The sequence below is a fragment of the Pseudopipra pipra genome, chromosome 20 (assembly GCF_036250125.1).
Source record: "Pseudopipra pipra isolate bDixPip1 chromosome 20, bDixPip1.hap1, whole genome shotgun sequence".
Lineage (NCBI taxonomy): Eukaryota > Metazoa > Chordata > Aves > Passeriformes > Pipridae > Pseudopipra > Pseudopipra pipra.
The window spans coordinates 1,339,706-1,364,050 of record NC_087568.1 but is presented as its reverse complement, the minus strand read 5'-3'; the positions used below and the strand labels follow the sequence as shown (position 1 = coordinate 1,364,050).

General features: G+C 43.5%; 1 protein-coding gene across 5 annotated transcripts in view; it reads right to left on the bottom strand.

Annotated features, from left to right (window-relative positions):
- DENND1A (DENN domain containing 1A) overlaps positions 1-24,345 on the bottom strand; it is a 152,995-nt gene that overhangs the window by 116,571 nt on the left and 12,079 nt on the right. For all 5 annotated transcript variants that reach the window (XM_064676561.1, XM_064676563.1, XM_064676562.1 and 2 more), the window contains exon 3: positions 7,063-7,106. In XM_064676561.1, the coding sequence (XP_064532631.1) occupies positions 7,063-7,106 (44 nt within the window). The remainder of the gene's footprint in view (positions 1-7,062; positions 7,107-24,345) is intronic.

Below are 24,345 nucleotides of genomic sequence, written 5' to 3'. Positions count from 1 at the left end.
CCCCACTTCTGGAACTGTTACTAAAACTGAACTCAGACTGCCAAGGAAAATGCCCCTGGTACACAACCAGCTATCCTGGAGTTATCCAGTTCCAGAGGCAGGGACAGCCATGGGATCTGCCTTCTCCCAGGTGTCCAGCTGCTGGGAGCAGGACCCTCCTCACTGCTGGAGAACGTGCTGCTGAGGAGGAGCTTGGAAGCTGCCACTGCTGAAGGTCCCTCACTCCCTTCCCCAGGTGGGATCTGCGACAGAACCACCCAACATCCCAAAGGGGGCAACAGCTGCCCAGCTGTGAGCCTTGCCCGGCCCTGCCCCTCAGGCTGGGCAATCCCCACACCCTTCTGAGAGTTCCCCAGAGCAGGGAATTAAAGAGGATGAATGTGATGAGGACACTCCTGCCCCCAGGGCAAGGAGAACTTTTCCAACTGTTAAACTGTGCAGAGATGAGGTGAAGTCAGTGATCACCTCAGACAACTGAGGGTTATAACAGGACACAGCTCTTCAAATTTGTCAGTATTTTCACAACTTTCAGATTTCCAAATACAAGAATATGCTAGAGAAAAATGTGGTCAAAAACCTGAAAGCTAAAAAAACATTCATTAGCCTTGGGAAGTGCTTTTTACTGTAAGAAAAAGGAGCTGATATGCCCAAAGATGACTGAACTTAGAATCTGGAGTTTTCCAAGTATAAAGCAAAGAACTTTGGACTTCCCTGGTTTAACACTTTAGGGTAATTTCCAGCTTGTCTGTGTAAGATGCCACCAGCTTCACGCTGCTGTCCAGACACATGTGAAAGTTTGAGCATGTGAACACCAATTAGTGCCATCTATCAATCAACAACAAATCCTCTTTCAGGCTATTTTGCAACTATTCCTTTGAAAAATAAATGTAAAAAAGAACAAAGAATAATGGATGCAAAATAATTTGGAAAACTCAATTAAGGCATCATGCAAAGTAAATGCTTTGCACTATCTCTTTATGAAACAAGAGAACTTCCAAAACTCTTTTGCTACTGCCTGGCTTAACAAACCCAAGTAGAATATTACTGCCAAAGCATCTCCCATTTTAAAGAAACCCAGCTTTACTTGCAGTGAATATTTTATACTTTTATCAATAAATTTAAACAAAAGTGATAATGATTACTCACTTCAGGCCTGATCCCACAACCTTTACTCACACGAGCAGTCCCACAGGATTTTAATATGACCACCTCAGCGAACGAGGGTTGGCAGGACAGGTTGTAAATTATTCATATATTCACAGGTTTTTAAGACCAGAAGGGACCATTATGATCATCCAGTCTGACCTCTTGTATAACAAAGGCCATGTGACTGTATCCAGCACTATTTGCACGCACTGAACCATTTGTGGTAAAATCAAATTATGTTTATTGAACTCCCAATATCGATTTGAATTTTACATGAAAGAAAACTGAAATTGTTTAGAAAGTGCCTTGCACCCATTTCCTCACACTTGAACCTAATTACTGCTCCATTTCTATCCAGAATTTTTCTGATTGCTGGACACTGGTTTTTGACATGGTTTTCACAGAGAGTCCAACACTGCCTCAGGTGCTCTCAGGACTAACTTTTTTCAGGGGTACTTACACAGACTGATTTTGCTCTGCACAAATCCACTGCACTGAGTTTTGCAGCCAATCACCAAACAGCAGTAAAATAAACACAGAAAACCAGACAGAAATCTCCAGTGCTCCAGTGCTGTGTGAACTGCTCACCAAAGCCAGCTCCTGTGTCAAACACAGCTCCTGGCTCAGCTCCCTCACCATGGCAATACTGCACCAACCTCTCCTTCTTACAGTTATTAACTTCAGTTCTAAAATGCAACTGGGATGAACAGGCTATGGCAAAGGTTCTATTAAGATGCAAATCAGCTTTGCCCTGTAGTTCTCAAGGTTTGCAGCTCCATGGAGCACAGACACCCTGCACTGCACCCAGAACAGGACAGACACCCTGCTGCAGACACACACCCTGCTGCAGACACACACACAGCACACTTGGTTCTGCAGGTTTTATTCTAATTAAATTATACTAGAGAGGCGTAGAAAAGGCACAAATAGAAATACATAAGAAAAACTGACCTCTCACCTGTTTGGTCTAAAGAAAAGGTAATGAAAAAGCAACTTGTACCATGTGACAAGGATGCTTAAGAAAGAGCAAATGAGGAATAAATGAGGATTTTTCTTTACTTTCCTACATTAAAGAAAATACATCTGGTCTAAAAAAACCACTCTGAGTTCAGGAAGCCCTCAGCTCTGTAGTCAAAGCCCATGGTTTGGTGCTGTCCACCATTCTGTCCTCACGGGCTCCACTGCCTCCAGAAAGCTCCAGAGGCACAGCCCTGTCCCACCTGCCCTGGGGGGACAGGGGGAGCTCCTCACCTGTCCCTGGGCACCCAAAGGTGTCTGTTCCTGCTGCTGATTCACCCTCCTGGTGACACAGGGCAGTGGCCACACCTGTCCTACCCCATCCATCCTGGTTTATCTGGATTTCACTGGCAAAGCCCCCCTGTGCCAGTGCAGTGTGAGGGCTCTGCACACCCTGTGAGCAGCAAAGACTGCCCACCTGAGGAGCAAATGCTTCAGACATTTACTATTTACACTGCCTTGGGTTAATACAAAGTGGCTTTCACAACACCAGGACCACTTTTCTAGATTTTCTAAATCACTAATTACTCAACCTTTCCAACCCAACTTGTTCACTTGCTCCTTAAAGGACAGTCATTATTTTAAACTGCTCTCAAGGCAGGATTTATCACACAGTGTGTGCAGCCTGTAAGGCAAGGAGTTTATGCTCAGGATACTGCGTGCAATTCAGAAATATCCAACTGGATTATAATCATCCCTGTTCAAGCAACTCAGTCCCCTCAGAGCACCCAGACTTCTCAAGACGGGGGGTTTATGCTCCATTTGTGTAACTCCTCTCCAATCACACAGCTCTCAATGACACAAAGAAAGTGCTCTTTATTTTTCCCTGTGTGCAATGTTTGTACAATGCTCATAGACTTGGTACAAGAAAGACCATTAGTTTCTATATAAAGACTGCCATAAAAGTTTTACAGTTTATCTATAAATGTATAAAGATTGTTGGTTTCGTTATAAACTCTGTTTCAGTGCCAGTGGAAAGAAAAATTACCAGCAGAATAGAAGTAGCAATCTGCATAAGTACCAGCTTGCAAGCACACATACCTCAGTCATTCCTGGAGTAATTAACTGAGCATACAATAGTTCATCAAATTACAGACAAGCCATCATACCACTGAGAGCAGCTCACAAATGGGAACCATCACCACAGCACTTCTGATTTCCTTTCCAGATGAGCTATAAAGATTAAAACAGTCAGGGACCAAATGATGCACCACTCAAAAAAACAAAAAAAAAACCTGAAAAATATCCTGCCTTTGACAAGATTGAGCAACTCCTCCTACAGCTCTCGCTGATTGCTTTACTGTTTTCTATTTTTATATATTTACACAACAACTATTTGCTGTGACATTGTTTCTGACAGAAGTTTGTATCTTTGCTGCAAACTTCCCTGTACTTAAATTAATTGGCCCAGGAGAGCCAAGGCTATCTTGGCATTAATCTTCCAAACAGTGGACAGCCAAAATACACATGGTGATAAGGGTAAAGCAGCCAGGCCGTGGTTTGGTGTTTGCAATATTCCAGTAGTACAGGATCTCACCTAAAAAAACTGGCTTCATTAATAAAGTTTTGTCAGGAACCCAAACCAGAAAATACAGAAGTATTTCTCTATTTTTAAAAGGATACTTCTCCCTACAGTGACTGCATTTTATAAAGAAAAACTCAGTTCTCATCTGGTTTAAATTCAGATGTCATGCTAAAAAGCCAGCTCTGAAAAACTGTTGCTTATAATACCAGCAATTACTGATTTCATGCTAGGTACAACCACAAACACATAAATACACATTTTGTTCTTGAAAGCCATTATAAAACAGCCCAAGAAGTTAAACCACTCTTATTTTAAAAATGTATCTCAAGATTACTCCAGCCCCCTCCTGCCAGTCACAGGAGCCCCGTTTTACCCATTTCAAGTGGCCTGGAGCAATCATTAGCATTTTCTCCCCTTAGTAAGGCTCCTCAGTTACCTTGTCTATGACATTTTCTATAAAATATTCCCTTATACAGTTATTTAACAGATTTAAACCGTAGATGTCATTGTGGTCTGAACGTGTCAAAGACAACTTGAGGGAAAAAAATCAGGACACGCAGAATTCACTTTGTCAGTAATTACAATCAAAATTCCTGCAATGTGGCTGGCCTGCTCATTACTTCCTGACTTTGTATCAAACCCCTTATTTACATTTCAGATTACATTTTTCATGAAACAGTAAGATCTATCAGAGCTGAGAGGACTGAAATAATGAGGGAGAAATATTTTAATAAAACGTGTTGGGTCTGCATTACTTCCGTGTCAGAAAGAAAGGTTTCTTCTGTAGCCATGGATCATTTATTCTGTCTCTAAATGAGAAGCAAAAGATGAAACTGATGAACTTTTACTGCCCATTTGTCTTTAGCAGACAATTAAGACAGAAGATCAAAATGGATTATCATACCACGCAGACAACTGGCCCAACAGTAATACATCTCCGGGACCACAGATTTGTAACTCTCTTTTATCCCTCCCCTTTCTTCTTACTCCTTTTTCCTCTCTAAAGGCAATGCTGGCTTTGTGGCTCAAGGGGAGCCAAAAGGCTGGTCATCATTATTCAGTCACAGATGTCAATCTAACCTCCCTTTTTTCTCAGTTTCTAAAGCAGTGAGGCACAATAATTTGTGACAGATTCTTTTACTGTAAGGTACAAAGAACACACAGAATAAAACATCTAGCAGCAGCGAGGGTCTCTGATCAGATGTGCTGGTACATGGGAAATACAGTGTATGTAAAAACAAGCACTGAGAGTTTAGATGAATAAAAAAAAACTTGAGGTGTTTTTCCTTTTTTTTTTTTTTCCTCTTACTAATAAGTGCTTTACCTTGTGTTGATTTAACTCAAATATTCCTTCTGGATTAAATCATAAATGTTTGATTGCTAGAAACAACTTTTGCCTGCACTACCATGCAGATCATCTCTCTGCCTTGCATACAGAAACACATGGAGAAATCGAGGGGTCTGTACTGTGCATCTTGGGCTGCAGTGACTTGGCACTCTGACAATTTTTTTCTTCCAAAAAAACAATAAACCAGAAGCTTTAAGAAATAAACCTAACTGGCCTGATTTGCAACCTATATATTTCTCAGAGCTCCAAATTCATCAGTAAAAACATGGATGAAGCTCTTCCTCTCTGGTTTACTTAAATGTTCGCAGGCGATTTTTCAAATCCAGATCTGTCAGCTCTGGACATGTTCTCCTCTTCCAGAATGTCCAGTCACCAGGACCAGAAAATACTCCTGTGCATCAACAGGAAAAACATTTCTGAAATCTCCTCGAGGCTGAGGAGTTCAGCCTCCTCTCTTTTGCTTCCCCTTTAAGTTTGCATGTGCAAAATACGTGACAATGTAAGACCCCACCCCCAGAGCCACACAAACACAGCTCTGTGTGTTTTGGGGGTCTGACATCAGCCATCGGAAACTCTGACTGGGACTGGGTGAACATCTTAAGAATTTTTATGAGCCTGTGGCTCCTCTGAGTTTGATTCAGTCTTGCATATTCATGGCAATATTATACAAGTCTAATCATTTGCAGCAGAAGAAAGGGGGCTGTTAAGAATTTTATGAAGTCAATTGTATTACCAGGCTCTCCTGTAACACCTTGGTCATGGACATGAGTGACCATCCCAGCTCTGAAGGACCATCAGCTCACACCCAACTGACTGATCACTGCACAGGGTGCTGGAAAGAAGTCAGTCCTCAGGTAAACACAAACACAGGCATGTTTATTAACAAATCACAGACCTACAGTGGCAATGGGGCTGCAGTCCTCCACAAGGGTTAGTTCCATGCTGTACCCAAGTGCACAGGAAGTCCTAACAATGAACTACAGTGAAAAGCAGTTCAATAGCTGCTTTGAAAAAATATTACTGCTACTGCTACAAACCCACCCAGAAGGCCTGGTCAAGGTCCCCCTGCACAGAGTGATTATAGCCCAACATGAAAACGTTTGTCCTGGCCCTGGTGAGCCAGCACAGCTCACAATTTGTGAAATGCTTCAGTCTAAATGACACACAATTTCATGTGGCATGAATACATAACTAGAGGGAAAGGACCTGAGACAAAACAGCTGTGCTGACCCTAACCAGTTATCACCCAAAACAGGGACTGGTTGAGGCAGAAGTTACTGTTATATTAAACAGTTATACAATGCCATAAGTTCAGCACTTCCCAGGCATTGAGGTGCAGGAGCTCAGCTGGCACTGACACCCCAGTGCTGACCACCAGCACCCACAGGAACTCCAGTGGCCTTAAGACACCCCAGGAATAATCCCCCTCCCCAGGCTCCGACCCCAGCCCAGTCCACTCCTGAGAGACACAGGAGAGCACAGAAAACACAACGTAACCTGAAGTTGCTCGTTTCCGAGTCAGCCACAGACCCGGTGAAAAATCCCTAACCCCACCTGTGTTCCAACCAAATGATGAACCCCCGTGTGTCCCACCCACACATCTGGGGTCACACCATCCCTCTGAGCGGAGCAGGGGCTGCCTGAGCAGGCAGGAATTCCAAACATGCGCTGGAGTGCCAGGTGCCCAGTTAAACACAGCCATAAACCCTCACACAATGCCGAGAGCTCTGCCAAATGAACTGCGGCTCTGGCACCCAAAGGCAAAAAGGGAAATTTATTAATCAATTTTCCTGCCCGCTCTCAGGTTCCCTCGTAAACTCGGGGCTGTAAACCAACCTTCCGAGAGCCCAATTCTTCCCTTTGCTGCCTTCAGTGTAAAAATGTTTGTATCCTTCTGCTCCTAATTACAGCTTCTTTTTCTTTCTAAGAATGCATTTATCTCTTTCAGTAAAAAGAGCAGCAATAATATGTTGAACAACCCTGAAATAAATTTTGTCATGTAAAAAATTAATTACGCATTCCAAACCTGGTCACTGTAGCCCTCTGGGAATTGCCTCCGCACCTCAGGATCTGTAAATAATTGACAGATAATATTAATTGGCTTTGGATTAGTGAGCAAGCAGAGAATCACACATTAATATTTGATCAGAAGATGATAGCAACCCTGGCAGGGGATCCAAGGAGGGCAGCTGAGGCTGCTGTGTTGATAAGAGCAGGGAAGGACTTTTCAAGGCTCTCCCTTTACCCTCCTCCAGAAAGACAAAAAACTGTGCATAAAACACACACAAAACACGTGAAATCAAAAATGTCTGTGTGTACATACACACACATATATGTAAATATATATATTTATCTATACATTATTTTATAAGGGGAGCCCTGGTGCTGGACTGAACTCCAGGCTGTTACCTCGTGCAATATCTTTCTGGCTGTGATTTGCCAGCTGGGCTTGTCACCAGGAAATGGTTACCCAGGGCACTGAATTTGGGTTAAAATCACACCAGTTCTGCCAGCTCCAGACACTGCACTGGTTTATCTCCACAGACAGTTTTCAGTGATACCAGATTACAAATCTCTCAAAATTACTTCATGTTAAGGTGTGCTCCCCAGAAGACAAAAATATTTATCCAGAATTCGAAAGAGGCAATTAAGGCAGCCCTGGAAGCTCTCCATCAGGAAAACAAGTGTGAAACACTTCAGATTAGCAAGCATTCCAGACTGATGCAACGTCCTTATTCCTCTGGCTGTCAGAATAAATAATATGGTACTATTCCCTGAGAAGTTATCTTAAATTTAATTAGAGATGTTCATAAAACAACAGAATATCATGATTGAAATTATTTATACGACAACCTATTTAAAACAGACCTCTTCAAAGCCACGCGCTTTTCAAAGGGATACAGCGGAGAAGGCCACATTCCATTCCACAATTATTCCTTTTTTAATTACAAAAACCAAACCAAACACTCAGGCAAGAGTTTAAGACAGAGTGTAAAGCACTGGAACACCCAAGGTTATCCCCAGAGCCCCCGCCCGGGGTGTGGGACACTCTGCCCAGCCCTGCCCGTTCCGTGGCAGTGACACTGGGACACAGCCCCAGAGGGACTGCACGAGGCCACTGGGACACAGCCCCAGAGGGACTGCACGAGGCCACTGGGACACAGCCCCAGAGGGACTGCACGAGGCCACCCCCTGCTCAGCTGCAGGGGAGGGAGTCTGGCTGTGGCACCATCCCCTGGGGTCCCGGGTTCTCAGGGCAGGTCACCGAGGGATCCGTTCGGCCATCGCTGGTTCCGCTGCCAGCAGGTGCCAACTCCTTGTGAGGTGTGTTCCTTCTGCAGGACAAATCCAACAGCCTGGACCTTTATAAACCTCCCAGCTGAACGTTTTGCAGAGAATCAGGTGCTGAGTGTTAATGTTTCACCAGGGCACACAGACAGTCACGTGTACAGTGCATCACACTTTACATACACGTGTGAGCAAACCCTTCTACACAAACACAGCAAAGCAGAAACAAAGCAAGGGATCACCTTTTAAAGCCTTAGTTTGAAAATTCTTCAGTCTCTACACAGGTGAGTGAAGTGCCCAAACACATAGACAGATGTGCCCAGCTGTGCTGCCATGAGCACCCTCCGCACACAATTAGCAATGAAGGGACAGTCCAGCTTCACACCTCAGCACAGCAAGGGAGGAGCAGTGGAGAGAGGAAACTATGCAACTATTAAGTTTCATACTTTAAAATAATTTTCAAACTAATTATTTAAGGGTAAGATTTCAGGATTTCACAGGAAAAAAGTCCAAACAACGACTCAATCAAAGAAATAAATTTGTATTGCTGAAGAAACCCATAATGGTGTCTGGAATGTGATACCAACGTTCCCCCCCTTCTACTGATCCATTGCTCTCAAACTTAATACAAATATATATATACATGTACTGACACATATTTTATCATTTACCACTGTTTTAGAGAAATGAGGAACCAAATTTGACACAAATGCACAGTGTTTGCTCTAAACACATTCCTCCATAGATGGCAGGCCACATTGTCATTCTTGAAAGATCCAACAAAACAGATTAGTCACACAAAGTAACTCTGTGTGTGTGTAAACATGTATTTTTCCTGTTTTCTCAGCATCTTGAAGGCTCTTCTGTGTTCCAGGAGCTCCCTGGCACAAGGCACAAGGACAGGCTGCAGGACTCTGCTTGACCACATTTCTGGGAGCCCTGAAAGCCCCTTCCCAGATGACCCATCAGACAGGGGCTCTGTGCAGCTTTGTGGGGCTCCAGGATTCACCTGTGAGCACAGCAGGTACAGAGTATGGCAAACACATCCCTGCCAGTGCCTTTACTGTCTCACAGCCACGGGGGGCACTGCCCGGGGTGTCACAGGGCCATGGGTTGTGTCCAGCCTCAGGGGGGCCGACCCAGCCAGACCTGAGCCCCGCAGGGAAGGGCCCCACCTTTGGGGTGTGCCTGGCAGCCTCCCGGCCTCATCTTTGCACAAGGACTTTCTATTTAACACTGTGGCAGCTCCACCACTTCGGCTTTTAAATGGTCCGGGAATATTGACTAAACTTGCAGCATCTTTATTTGGAAAACACTACACAAGGGGAAAAGAAACTTCATCACATCTTACCATGGCTTTCATCCCCCACTCTTCGCTGGTAACCCAGTGTGCATGAGAAAGGTGTCCTCAACTGCACTGACCTACACATACACACACAGTAAAACTACATTTCAATTCTATGTGGGCATGACATGAAGTTCCAGGAAGCTGGAGCACCCTCACTACACCAAGAGGATTGACAGAAACCCATCCATTGAAATAGTGGCCCTCAAGACACCTGGCTATGGAATATAAAGATCTACAAACCAAACATTGCTATTACTCAGTATGGCCAGGCTCTGCCCTGAAAGGACAAGCACAGGGCACCCAATAATCCCAACAGACATGATATCTGAATCATTCTGAACAGGAGAAAATGGTCAGACCATCAAGGATACAGGTGGGTAGCTCAGCCAAGCACTCAGGATTCAGCTTTAATCAGCACCATTAGGATCAGGAAAAACTGCTTCAGCACCCGTGTGAAAATACTTGGGAAAGACACGAACAGAACTGTCAGCTCTGCCTGTAAAACTAAAGTAACTTGAGAACTTCAAACACTTTAACTCGCAGTAATTTGTTTTGCACAGCACATGCAAACAGTGAGATGCAGCTCCATTGTAGCTCCAGACAGCGAGAAAACCCTTTGCAACTCAAAACACAGGGAACACTGTTATTCCAGGTACTTAACAGGCTTTCGAGTGAAATGATGCAAAGTAAACACATGTAAAATACTTTTTTCAAGTTCAGAAGAGTGGAATCTATTTGCTGACACCAGAACAAGGGAAGAGCCAGACTGAAATGCTGCCCAGCCTCTTGCCCCACGACAGCAAAGCTCTGAGCAGTCACTGATAAGGTTACAGAGCTCTAAAGCTCAGCTGAGGGCAGGAGACCCTGCAAACCACGGCCAAACACAGTGCGAGTGAACCTCAGACAGGAAAAATCACAGGAATTATGGAGCTGCTTCTCAAACTAAACTTCTCCCAAACCCCAAAACAAGAACTCAGGTTGTGCCACAGGTAACCTAGTATCTCCTGTTTATCTTTCATTACACCTGATTTGGTAGTTCCAGCTCACAAAGACGACAAGATCCACACAGCTTGTGCCTAAAGCAACTGCTGACAAACAGTTATTAATCATATGGTGAAATACAGCACTGGAAGTCGTAAGTTACAAGTGTAAAGCAGTAAGAATACAAACAATAACACTCCAAATTAAAGCTAAAATACACCACCCCACCTGGAATCTCCCATTCTTACATGGGTGTAAGTGCAGTGAAATACATCTGTCACAAACTTAAACATAAACTGCTGGTACCAAGACAAACGTTGATTTTATTCCCATTGCTTACACTCAGGTTTAGAAAGGCTTTTAAACCAATGGCATGTCACACAAATGTCCTGAGATTCACTTCCCAACCTGACACACATCACTGGAAGCCTCTTCCCAGAGGATACAGCTCCACACAAAGCAGCTGCTGCCGTGAGATCTCAGTTGGCCACAGAGCTGGAGCTGCCCCAGCCCTTGTTCCTCAGCACAGACACCCTGGGAGAGCTGTTTGGAAAAGCACCTATGGAACAGATTCCGTGGCTGTTCCTGCAACACTTTCCTCTGCAATGATTTCAAGAGGGGCTTCCCAGGGAAGCGATGGAATCACTTCTCACACAACCCACGGGCGACTGAGCGTGGGGTTGTTCTGGAAGGGACAGCAGAGCAAGGCTTTGCTGCACCATTTCAGCAGCAGCTGAGTCCTGGTCAGGCATTTATAGGTTCTCTCCAAATGGGGAGCACAAAGCCCTGATCCCACAGGGGTGAGCACAGCTCTCACTGCCAACACACTCGGCGTTTCCCTCCAGGAGCAGAGATTCCACAGCACTCTGGGTGCATTGTGCACTGTATTGATTGCTCAACCACATTCAGGCTATTATTGTCAGTATTTCATTAAAAACGTGAATGTTTCCAAGTTCTAAAAGCTATTGCTGCCTCTCCCTGCACAATCTTGTCCAACAAAAAGCCAAATCCAGCCGAATATTGAAATTAGCTGTGAACTGTATAATCCCATTGTTCAATTTCATGGCATTTAAGACACTACCTTCCCCTCCTCACAAGTCTGGATGTTAATCCATGCTGGAACCTGATTTAATTTTCCAGATGACAGGATGGGAACATGCTACAATGGCATATTAGTATAACTATGCTGCTCTTTTACTCTCAACTTTTCTGACATCATAAAGTGAGTTTTGCCTTTAAAAGAGGCATGCTTGGTTACTTCCAAAAATAGCCCAGCTTGAACTGGTCTGTTATTTGAATTGTATGGAAATTATAAAACCAGGGAAGTTTTCAAAAAATTACCAGAAAATACTTCCCAGAGTTAACCATGCAAACCCAACACAAACTGACCTGCTCCTTTTGATAAAAGTCAGCCAACTTAATCCGTACTGGCTACACATCATTCAGATATACCAATCCCAAACTGGAAAATAGAGTGAAAATCACCTCATTTTTCCTCCCTAATTAAATGATTTACCTCATTCACTTCTTTAAGGTCCTTAGAGCTGTAGTCCCTCTAAAATGAACTGGAACTGAATTCAGAGTAATTTTAATTTCAACACCCGTTACCCATTCTCATACTTATGCAGCACAACAAAAAAGCAATGCAAACTCCTTTCCAAACCTCTGCCAACTCCCGGGTGTCCTGCACTCAGCACGGCCCAACACTCCTGCTTCCCCCAGACTGCTGCAGCCCGGGAAGCAGAGGCCATCCCGGAGTGGGGGAAGCAGGGGAGGAGGGGAAAAGGCAGGGGGTGGGTGGAGAAAATGCGGGAGAGAAAAAACCTACACACCCAGGACGGCAGACACGAAACCTCAGAACAAGACAAAATACGTAGGGAATAAAAAATTCCATTTTTATTTAATACACAGCTTTAAGACTTCAATCTTTTAATCTTTTCTTCTTAAAGAGCTCCTTATTTTGAAAGTGTACCAGTCAGAAAACGAGCCAGATGTAAAGAACATTCTCCACGAGTGCCTTGCACCCCCCCAAAGCCCCTCAGCAGCACAGTGTGTGAGTGCAGGGCCCGAGGCCCCAGCCAGCACAGCAGGGGCAGTGTCCAAGCCCACCCCATGGCAGGGCACCCTGACACCCAGCCCAGCTCCAGAGCCAGCCCGGGACAGGGCAGCAGGAAAGCAGAGCCTGCCCAGCTCCGGAGGGCTCTGTGACCCCCCAGCAGAGCTCAGTGACAGCCACACTGGGACAGAGCTGTACCCCAGGCACGGGCTGAGGGCAGAGAGAACAGAGCCCAGCTCTGCCCTCTCTCCTCACACAGCTCCAGGAGCCTGCCCCGAGAGCGCCACAAACCTCACTGGTGACGGGAAAACCCGACAGCTTCATCTGGAAATGAAATATAAGGTTTGTAATTCAGAGTTCAGTAAAGTGATGCAAAAGCAGGAAAGACTGAGAGCAAAGGCAACATAAAATATACATCATAGGAAACAGGAAGGAAGGGAGAAAACCAGAACAGATTAAGCAAATCACTATGATTTCCATAATTGCTTTTATATTATTAACACCTCGAGAACCAGAGGGGCAGTGAGGAGCAAAACTTTCCTAGACAGTGTTCAGCAACGTCTTATACGTATTTCTGAAAAATCCTTCCAAAGCAAAGCAGGTTAAACTACAACTTCCTCACAGATTTTTACTTAACCATGCACAGCTCTGCAGAATGAAGATGTGGAGAGGTAACAGCTCCAACAGCACAAGAATGGCACAAGCTTTAGAGTTGTGTCTGTGCACCTGAGCTGCCTGGTTTTCTGGTCCCCCTCCTCAGGGTTTCTGGTCCCCCTGTGACCCAGTCAGAGCAAGCCTCAGATATGAGACTTTCACAGCTTCCAGCAGCCAAGCCAGCTTCCCATCTAAAGGGGTCTTGGTTACATTCACTCCATAATCCTGCTAAAAAACTAAAGTACAGCAAGGGCAAAGCAGAAACAACACTCCCTTCTTGGATAAGAAGGCAGGGAAACCATTCACTGCCCTTCCCCACAAGAAGAGGCTGCTCTGGTTTCCTGGTCCCAAGTCCTCAGCAGGTATTTGGTGTCATGTCAAGCTCTGAAGTGCCCAGCCTGGCACACACACAGCATTGAGTCAGACCCTTGCACAGGGCACCAGCTTCCATCCTAACTGCTCTTAGTTACTCCCCTGAACCCTCCAGGTTTAATCAAAACGTTACCAATTCTTTCAGTGGAGGTTGTGAAACAGTTGTGTTGCAAGCACAGTGTTCAATATATGAAATACAACTGGGGAAACACCACTCTGTTAAATCTTTAATCTCTTTTGTTTCATCCATACCAGGATTCCAGCTTCTAAAAAATCAGTTGTATAATGGTACAGCTTCATTTAACTAACATTCTAAACTGTAAGAGTAAGGAGACATTTGAAAGCATAAGATGGTTTCAGTGACCAGCAAACTCTGAATTATTTCTTTACAAAGAGAGCAGAAAATTTTCAGTCCAGATTAATTTTTAAACTGTTGACACTGAAAGAACTAAAGCTGGAACCATCAGAAGGAGGTGCACAGGACAGAGCTAAAACTAAAAGGACAGAGATCAAAACCAGAAGACAAAAAGAGTCGTGATTTGGAGTCCTGTTTGTGACATGTTTCTCCCACCTTCACTGGAGGTGCTCAGCCCCCTTCCCTGCACTGGTTAATGACTCTGGTGGCACCTCAGGCCCACATTAAAGCACGCTTGATGAATCTTTTGAGTTTGCTTTACTCTGCACTTAGGGGGATATTTCTCTTCATAACCATCTGTTCTCCCACCACCAGAAATGCAGTGTTCCTGGCTAGCTAAGCCAAACTCCAGGAGTCCTGCAAGTAGCAAATTTTGAATGGATTATGTTTTTAATTCTTTTTTTCCCCCCCTATAATTCTAGTCAGCAAATCATACAGCAGCTAAAACTTGCAAAAAAATATAATTAGGTAAAATTGTATTTCAATGGTCAAGAAATGCACAAAGCCTGGCTTACAAAATGAAATACGAAGTGTCTTGAAACATTTTACAGGCTGCCTGTAATAATTATACAAAAGGGTTTAAATGTAGAAGTTGAATGGGAACACCTACTTTAATTAGGCTTTTTTTGGTTTTAATAATTTTTTTATTTATTTGTGTTTGATCAGTATGTTTTTTTCTCATAACCTTTTCACCACTCTATAAATTTAATAGAGATATGTTTCAAGTGCTCAGGCCATGCATACTGACTTTGTTTCTCTCCTGCCTCTTTGTATTTATATCCTGAGACAGCAGAGTTGCCTGGTGACAGTCCCCTCACTTGCACAGCAGCTGGCAAGCCCTCCTTGTCCTGGAAATATGAAAGAAACAGTTCTCTAATATTTCATGCTCTGACTAAAATGTGACAGTCTGGAGGTGCCAGTACCACACAGGGCACATGGGCAATCTTTCACAAGCTGAGATTTTTCTAAAGTCTCAGAGGCAAGAAAGGGAGAAAAATAAAAAGGCCTTCATCACATCTAGCTAACACACAGCAAAAATTAATCCTAATGAATTAATCCAGAGTAGTGCATCATCTGGAGTTGAACAACACCAGCCACAGGCAGGGATTGTCTGAATCTGCCAGTTTGACTCAGATTTCCAGAATGCAAACTCTCGAGTTGCACAAGATAAGACCAAAGCAACGAGAGCTTTGACAGTTTTACAAGAAACAGTCACCTCTTTAATATTTACAAGCCATGTATTTTGGATTGCTCCTGTTTGCCTACCTGCTGCCCAGGCTTGCTGCTCCTGAGTGGTCAAGCACGTGCAGCCCAAAACAATGGCTTTGAGCTCACTTTGTACAGCAGCAAAAAGAAGTTATATTTGATAATGTTAGAGTTTAGAGCCAACTGAATTAATACCTAACACTGGCATATTCAGGACCTTCATTTAAAAAAATCCTTATTCAATTAATTTCATGAGGAATTTTTATATAATGTCATATTTCCTACTTTCTTGTGTCAACCAGGTAATTTTTAATTTGGTTGTTGTTTTGAAGAAAACCAGGAATAGCAGCTTACTGTCATATTGCTTTTGAGCAAGACTGTGTTAAAAGGAACTGGTGTAAAACCACAACGTGGTCAGGGCAAACAATCAACTACATTACAAAACCTAAAGGAATTGCTAATGAAAACAAACAGTATTTTCCAAAACACCTCCAGGCTTTTCACTACTAGAAAATACTTTGAGTTTTATAAACATTTTCCAAACTACTTTATTTTCACTATTTTTGCTTTTAGTTTTAATGATAGTTTGGCCATTTAAATTTGGTAATAACCTGTATTTTCCACATATTAGAGAACATTTTACAACTGATTAACTTCTTTTTTTTTAATTTCTTTCCAAAATCCACCAACCATAACTTCAGATTATCAGACAAATACATAAAGTACTGCAGAAATACTCTCCTTTCTGTATGGACCACCACACATCCAGGTTTAATGTGAACTGACTGACAAAGCACATGGAACAAAGTGTTGTAGTCAACCACAAATTCTCCAAGTGTTGTAGTAAGGAAGGAATAACAACCCCCTTTTCTTGAGCAGCTGTGCCACTGCCCCAGCACCCAGAGAGCCCTTCCTCGCCCACAGGCACAGGGAGTGCTGCCCCTGAGCCTCCAGCCAGGGACCCTGGGGGTGTTCAGAGCCCTGAGCTCACTGATGCCCAGCTCTGGCAGTGCCAGCCTGTTTGCAGCTGGCACCCAGTTAAACAGCTCACAGAGTGGGCCCAGTGAGCTCACCCAGGGCTGCAGCACCACCCAGGCCCCGGGGAAGCCTCAAACTGAAGCACTACCCGAGAGGAGAGTTTGGGAGAACAGCAAAAGCATCCAACAGGCTCCCCTGCAAAAAGTTCCTGTGGGGTCAGATGTGCTGATGGCAGAAGCTGAACTTCTTGAACAGCATCAAAACTTAGTGGGGGTGAGGGGAAACAGGTCCTAAGGTGGCAAAATCCATCTCATGTAGCTGAAGTGATGAAAGGAAACCAAAATCCCAGAGTGTTCCGGGGCTCCCAAGGACTCCTCTCTCCTGGAATGAAGTTCCCCTGGCCAGCAGCAGGCACCCCCAGAGGGCTGGGGATCCCCACAGGTGCAGGACAGCCCAGCCCTGGCTGCAGTGCTGTCAGTGCTGCTCACAGAGCTCACTGGGTGCCCCTGGGATGCTGCAGCTACAGGAGGGGCTGGGAGAAAGCAAATTTACACATTTAAAGCAGTGCTGTGAGCTTGAAGGAAAATTTGTTTTATATAAAGAGAAGCTTGCTGATCTTCAGTGCAGCTAGACAGGAAATCTATCATCTCACTAAAACAATTTAAAGCATTTCTGCTACCGGGGAAAAGGCAAGGGTATCAAAAGGAATTTTAACCACAAAACAGCAAAGAATGTTTTCAGATATTTGATACTTCCAAGATACAGGAGAGCACATATCCAGCTACCAAAATGTCCCTGAGAGAGCAGGGAAAGCTCTCCTACAGACAGCAAGCCCTCAGAAGCAGCCTGTCCGAATCCCTGGGCAGGCTGGTGGGGCAGCACATCCCGGCAGGCACTTCCCTCGGGATGGCTGCAGTGCAGGAGCCCCACAGCTCCCACTGCTCCCACGGCGTGCCCAGCTCTGGGAATGGGACAGGGCAGCAGTTCCAACACACCTGACACACTGCAGTGAGCTCAGGGCTGTGCCAGCTCTGTCCCACAGGAGCACCCATGAGGAGCCCACGCTCCGTTCTTTAGCTCAGTCCATGTCTGACCAGCTTTCTGAGCTCTCTGCTCCCCAGCTGCTTTGTCCAGGGCTGAACCCACAGCTCTCTTGTGCTCTCACCAAGAGAATTCCAACTATCAACAGGTTGTTTCTAAAAACTCTCCTGCTTGACAAACCCTTATTTGCCCCATATCCAAACACGCATTTTGGAGCACAGACATGAACAACATTTCCTTGATGAAAACTGAACCCCCCTCACTGACTGCAGCACCACAGCACCAGCACTCCAACCCATCACTGTCCCACAGAGGCTCCACAGCCTTTTCTTAAGTGATCAAAGTAATGACAAAGTTCTCTCCATCTTTTTACACAAGCATATATGTTGAATTTTTAAACATGAAAGATTAAATTAGAAGTTACCCACACAAACACAACTCCTTTTAAAAGGGCTCAAAACACTGTATTTACATCTGCAAGTACTCACTTTATTACTACAACCTTTATAACAGAGCTTAGGTTTGCTTCAAACAAAACAGGGTTCTCAGTGATAGAGGCCCAAGAAAAAGCCCTGCATACAGTTAGTCTACAAAGAATTAACTGGATTAATTAGCAAGGGATTTGAGAAGCAGCTTGGAGCTAGAAAACCAAAACACTAAATTGTTTAAATACTTTGGCAATGGATCAAGGTTTCTAGGCAGCCCTATGTTCCATTCTCTCCTTTTTTTTTTTGCTCGGTGTTTTAACACATTTAACCTGACGAGGTACTTTTTCATGAGATATGAATGACACTGTCAAAATACCAAAAAAGAAGATGTGAATTAAAAAATGCCACAAGCTGTTAGCAATTCTGCCAACATGTATGAGCCCAGGCAACATTAATTAAAAATCAATAGCTTAGGACATAAATAGCTCTCATCCCTGTTATAGTATATCTCTAACATAACTCTTTATTAAAGCAAAAAAGGCAAAAAAAAAAGCCAGTGTCTCTGCTATTATACTGACTGAATTGACCACAACAAAGCAAAAGGAATAAGGCAAAAACCCTGAGCCAAGAGAGCCCTATGAGAAAGGGAGGACAGGCACATGAATGATTGGAATGCTTCAGCCCTGCACTATCATTAACACAGAACTGGCTGCAAACAGCCTCACTGCACATACTTGGGGAACAAGTTACCAGGAACAACATTCCGTGTTTTCAGGGCTAATATGAGTCTATACAAAGTCCTGCATGCCAAGGAAATGAGGATAACGTGCACATCTTTCTGTCAGCTACAGCTCATTAGCCAGTACTTTTATTATGCATCTCAACTAAAGACTGAAAAATTCTCTGATAATTATAAAATAAAGGTGAGAAAAGGCAGGAAATTGCACTCAACCTTCTTCTACTTCAGTGACACCACCTTCAAACTAAAGTTACACTAGAAGTCATCAAAGCTAAAAGATTTAAGCTACACAAGGAATAGATTGCAGTGGCAGAGCAGATCATAAAATTGTAGGACCCTTAGAGTGGAATTCTCAGGACAAAAAGGATTATTTTGACAGCCATGTTTGCAAAGTCAGCTCTCCCCAATGTCCTGAGCAGATCCCAGGTGCAGGAGCAGTCCCACCCAGCCCAGCACACGGGGCTGGGGCTGGACAGCAACCCCCCCTGGGACTGGCACCAGGGCAGCCAAGGCACCGGGAATGAAGGGTCGGAGCAGCAGGAGGCTGAATTTACCAACAGCTGCTATTGCAGATTGCTGCAGCTGCAGAGAAAACTTTTACAAGTACCAGTCTGAATACTGAGTATGAGTAGGACAGGAGCTTCACAAACCCCCATGCCAAGCAGAGCCCCATCTCTGGGCACAATCCCAGATTAATCAGGAGTTCACTCCTGTTAGGGGATGGAGCAGGAAGGACTCACCTGTCAGCTCTCAAATGAACACATTTCACCAGCTGCACGTGGAGTCCTCCCTTAGAGCTGTGCTTTGGGACACTCCTGCCCCTTCCCATTCCCTTGCCATAATCCCACCTCCCAAAGATTTATCCCAAAGATATATTCTTGCAGCACAAGAAACCCAAAGGTCCTGTTCACAGAGCACAGACACCAAGTGTCAGCACAGGGGAACGAACACCCCACTTCTCACAAGACCTTTTGGCCTAACTTTTCACTGAGCTACAGTCAGAAATTATGTCTTTCATTCTCAACTGTTCAAACTCCATCCCAGCCACTGCCAGCTTCAGTTAATCTTGTTTAAGGTGCACCAAATCCAAGGTTCTGTTGCCACATTCGATATAACACAATTCTTCACCTAGAAAGTTCATTATGCAATCTTAATTTTTAGTAGAAGTACATTAGAACACTAAACTGGTGCTATTTGAGTTCCTTTAAATGGAATAAATTGAAATGCCACTAAGTTTCCCCAATAATGCTTTATGTCACTGTAAAAATACAAACTGTCACTTTATTAATGTTTCAATCATCTTCTCCACTGAAGGGTCAGGAAAATAAAACAATTCAGAGACTTTGCTAAATCATGTCTCCCTTTTACCTTATCATCATAAATTAAACTGAGCAGGAGATGCACCAGCAATTTGTAAACTCTTTCAAAAGGACCTGATTTACATTTTTCTTCTATAAAGATGAAGATATCCCCCAACATGCTGCATTTGTGTTAAATATTAAATAAAGACACTTACACTACATACATGGCAGAAATGGAAGATATTTCTGATATGTGTTGGAATTACTTCTAGCAGTCTAATGCTGTTTATAACACTGGTGCAAATACTGCTACCAGTAAAGAAATAAACATTAAAAAGGTGTCCTTTAAGCTTCCCTTTAAGGCATCTCCCATAATCGTATAATTTGCTCTGGACATCATTAAAATGTAAAGTTAATGAGGATTCAGCTGAAAACAGAAGAAATGTAACCTATTTTCAGGCAAAACTTCTAACACTGCAATCAGAGGGAAAACCTCTTTGATGTCTCTTTGTCTCTTCTCATTAATTTTCTTTTGGTTTAAAAAAAACACAAAGGCTGTTTAAACTAAAAAATGCATAGAAGTTTAAACATGGTAATTATAGCCGAGCTGCAATGAGGTCATTAGGTTTTTAAAACTTTGAGATAAACAAAATTGAGATGTATGACTATTTTAAAACCATGTCAATACTCAATTTTAATTGTCCATGTGATTGATACACACTGCAGTGTAAGGATTCGGTTGGATACAGAATTGCTTCAAGATGATTTAGTGAAAGCCCCAATCCCATGGCCAGGGCAGAGCAAAGCAATGGAGAAAGGCACCAAAATGCAAAGCTGTAATTACTGTATTACTGGATGCCACTTTCAATATTTCTGAGGGGAACAAAACAGGCTCTGCCACCCGTGCAAGAGAGATGGCAAATGGGGAGATTCTGCTTCTCTTTGCCTCTGCAGGTCATGAGGGAATAAAACACTGAGCAAGTGACATCATTCCATTTACTCACCACACCTATTCCTGTTCCTGGACACTGCCAAGGTGCACACTAAGCTGTACACTTCTGGTTTAACATGGGAATTCTTTCCAGCAGAAAATCTCTATGAGAGGTATTTAATTACACAGCCCAGATGGAATCTGTGACATACTGTAGTGGCAGATACTTTTGGCAAATAAGATTATGATATACAAAAGGCCTTAAACCACACAGGACAAACATAATCTGACCTTTAGTGCAGAAGGACATTAATCACAATGGAACAGAAGATCTCAAGGATCTCCCAAGTATCTTACAGACAGAAATGAAGAGTAATTTACTGAAGAGGTGTAACAATGTAAGAATCAATTCACAAAAAGGCAATGTCACCACTGTTCATATTCACAGCTACATAGTTTCAAACTAAATGAGTCTTCAAAGGAAGTAAGCCTGGGGTTGAGTTAACACCTGTAGAATGCAATGGGAGTTGGGAGTGGGATTCCTTTCACCAACACTTCAAACCCCAGCACAGATTCGAAGCATGGAAATTCTTTTGGCTCCAGTGTCAAACCCAACAGCCAAGGTACCCCTGGAGTTCTTTTCCCCACTCCTTCCCCAGGTGCCTGCAGTGTCAATGCCATGGGGGCCAGACCCTCTGTGACACAGCAAACAGGACCCTCCACTCCTGCTCCTCATCTTTGAGCTTTGTACCCAGGTTATGATGTTCCACAAGGGACTTCCACACAGTCTGCTATTGTTTGACTATCTTCATCAAATCAGAAACCATCACTCTCCAACTCTTCCAGTCATGGAAGAGTTCACACAGAACTCTCCAGACTATAACCCATCCCAGACAATAGATTCTCACTATCAGCTGTCTCTTCCCACCCCTCCATCCAAGGTTATCATCCTCAATACTGAAGTTCAACCTCCTTGGTTTCTATCCCACTCCTCCATGAAATAAGTAATATTAAAAAGTGCATCAAAATCTGTTTCCATCTAAAAAAGATATAAAAATCATCTTCCCAAGAGCAAATAATCTGTCTGCATCTGGAATTTTGACAAATGGTTTACCAAAACTTGCTAGTCCCAGGACCAAAATGAAAATTGTCTCTGGTAGCACAAACGGTGGAGTTTGGGATTTGTTTTGATTTGGTTTGGGGTTTTGACAACCATTGCTGAAGTAAAACAAAAGCCTGGTATGAATTTTATACTTATTTGATAATAATCTAACCTCAAATCACCTCTAACTCTATTTCAACCTCAGAAAGAACCCAAAACCCAAACAAAAAAACACACCACACCAAAAAAAAACACAGAACAAAACCAACAAAAACCCACAAGAAAACCTGAGTATGTTGCTTTTTGTTCATGACAAAAATATCACAGCAAAGAGAAGCAGGGCAGTGCTGGCTCAGGCACTGACAGGCCTCCTTTGCAATGCCAGGTTACCTTCCCTCCTTGCAAGGGGCCCCCCAGAACAGAAGGAACCAGCAATAAAATAGATCCAGTTCATCTCCTGCCTCCCCAGGCTCCCCGTGGCCGTGCTGCTCTCAGGCACTGCTCTGTCAGGGCTCTGGAGCACTCTGCAGTGCTCGGGGAGAATTACCAACGCACACGGCAGCACACCAAAGGCACGCACACATTCCAAACTTCTATGGAAAACACCCCCAGGAAGCATCATCCAGCTGCGGATGGTCCCTCACTCCTGGGATGGCCCCTTCAACACTGGGCAAAACCCCCACCCAAACCCGCTGCTCTGAGATCTCCAGGGGGTCTGCTTTAAAGTCATTAGGACTTTGTTTCTTTTTCACCTGAATGCCACTCTAATTGAGAGTTCTCCGCAGAAATGTGTATCTGGGTAACTGCTGATTGCAGATGCACTGAGCTTTAATAGTTAACACTCATTAACGAGATTACCTGTTGTCATTAAGTGAGGACAAACAAAAACAAAACCACCTCGGAAATTTCGGTGACTGAGGATGAACTGACATTAAAATTAGTCCCTTAAATAAAGTCACACACCCCCCCCCTTTAACAGCAACTGCCTCCATCCCAAATACAATCTCTGCAGTTACAGCAGCCCTGCTCCTGGAGCAGCACCTTAACAGAGAGTTAACTGCAACAAGTCCTTCACCAAATTCTTAAATGCTTCAAGTGCTGAAATATAAATGTCTCACCAGTATTGGGTATTTAAATTGAGTCTCTCAAGAACTCTTTAAAAGGAACAACCACTCAAATTCATCTATAAATTCGAGGAAAACTCTAAGTATAGCTGGTGAAGGAAAATAATTTGTTAGAATCACTAGGAAAAAGTGTCCCTAAGAAAGTTTCAGTTTAGCAGTTAATTCCAACCTGCAGTTAAAAAGGCACTAGCTGTCAGTCAGTTTTCTCACCCAACTCTATCATGAAAAGAAAAACTGACAGATCACAGGAGCTTGCCTTTGTAAACCAATTCGGGAACTTTCATGCTTCTTATTTGTTAGGTTAAAGGTTAAATTGCTGACCTCTGCCCTCCTGCTTAGCAGCCTTTCCCTTTTTCTGTAAAGCTTTATTTTGGGGCTGTATTTACATGGATTAGTCTCTTTTCACGCTAAGAAGGAATCTGTTCACAGCCAAAGCCTTAGTTCTGGTTGTACAAAAAGCAGTCACAATTATTCAGCAGCAGACAATGACCATATTGTGGATTTACAAAAAAACCACCTCAGCCATGGCAAGTTCTGTCCTTGCTGCACAAAACAATAGAAGAAAAATCTTATCAAGCATTCAAGAGAAAGCAAACAAAGCAGGCCCACTGTGAACTTGATGAAGATGTCAAGCTCCTTTAAAAAAATATAAATCAACAAAAGAGTTTAAAGTCTTGTGAGTGAGACTTTCTGTGCCGAATTTTTCTGTCTAGTTAAACAGTGCCAGCATAGCAATATAGTGCAGATTAGTAAATACTTGTGAGATAGACAGGACTGTAGACAGAAGCACTTAAAGCGTGAAGCAGAAAGGCCAAACTGCTCTCTTCCCACAAAATAACTTAGAGCAGCAGCAGAACATGCAGTTAGAGCTCATATTAGCATTTTGGGGGGTTAGTAAATCAGGTATCATCAGATAAGAACATGCCTAAAAATGTGTTAGATAAAATTCACCATGGCTTGCAATATGACAGATTCTAATCTTTTTTTCATCAAGTGAGTTTCTCATCAAATTGAGTTCTGTATTTCATTTATACTGTAAAAACCAAACTGTGAACTGTCTTCCAACAAATCAGCTCAAACAGTGCTCTTGCCTTACCCAGACACTGCAGTCCCAGTAAGCTCTTTGTTAAAATCTTCCTCCTTGTTTGCACTGAGAAGCAAAGCAATCAAATGGAAACAGAAAAACAAAGCAGCATCTCAGGAGAATTAGAATTCCCAAATCCCACCTACCTACTTAGGTTTGGTTACTTTTCCAATCCTGCTTTAGGAAGTTTGGTGTAGCAACATGACACTGGAAAGATGGGACAGGGAAACTTGGGATTCCAGCCCATGTTCAACAGAAAGC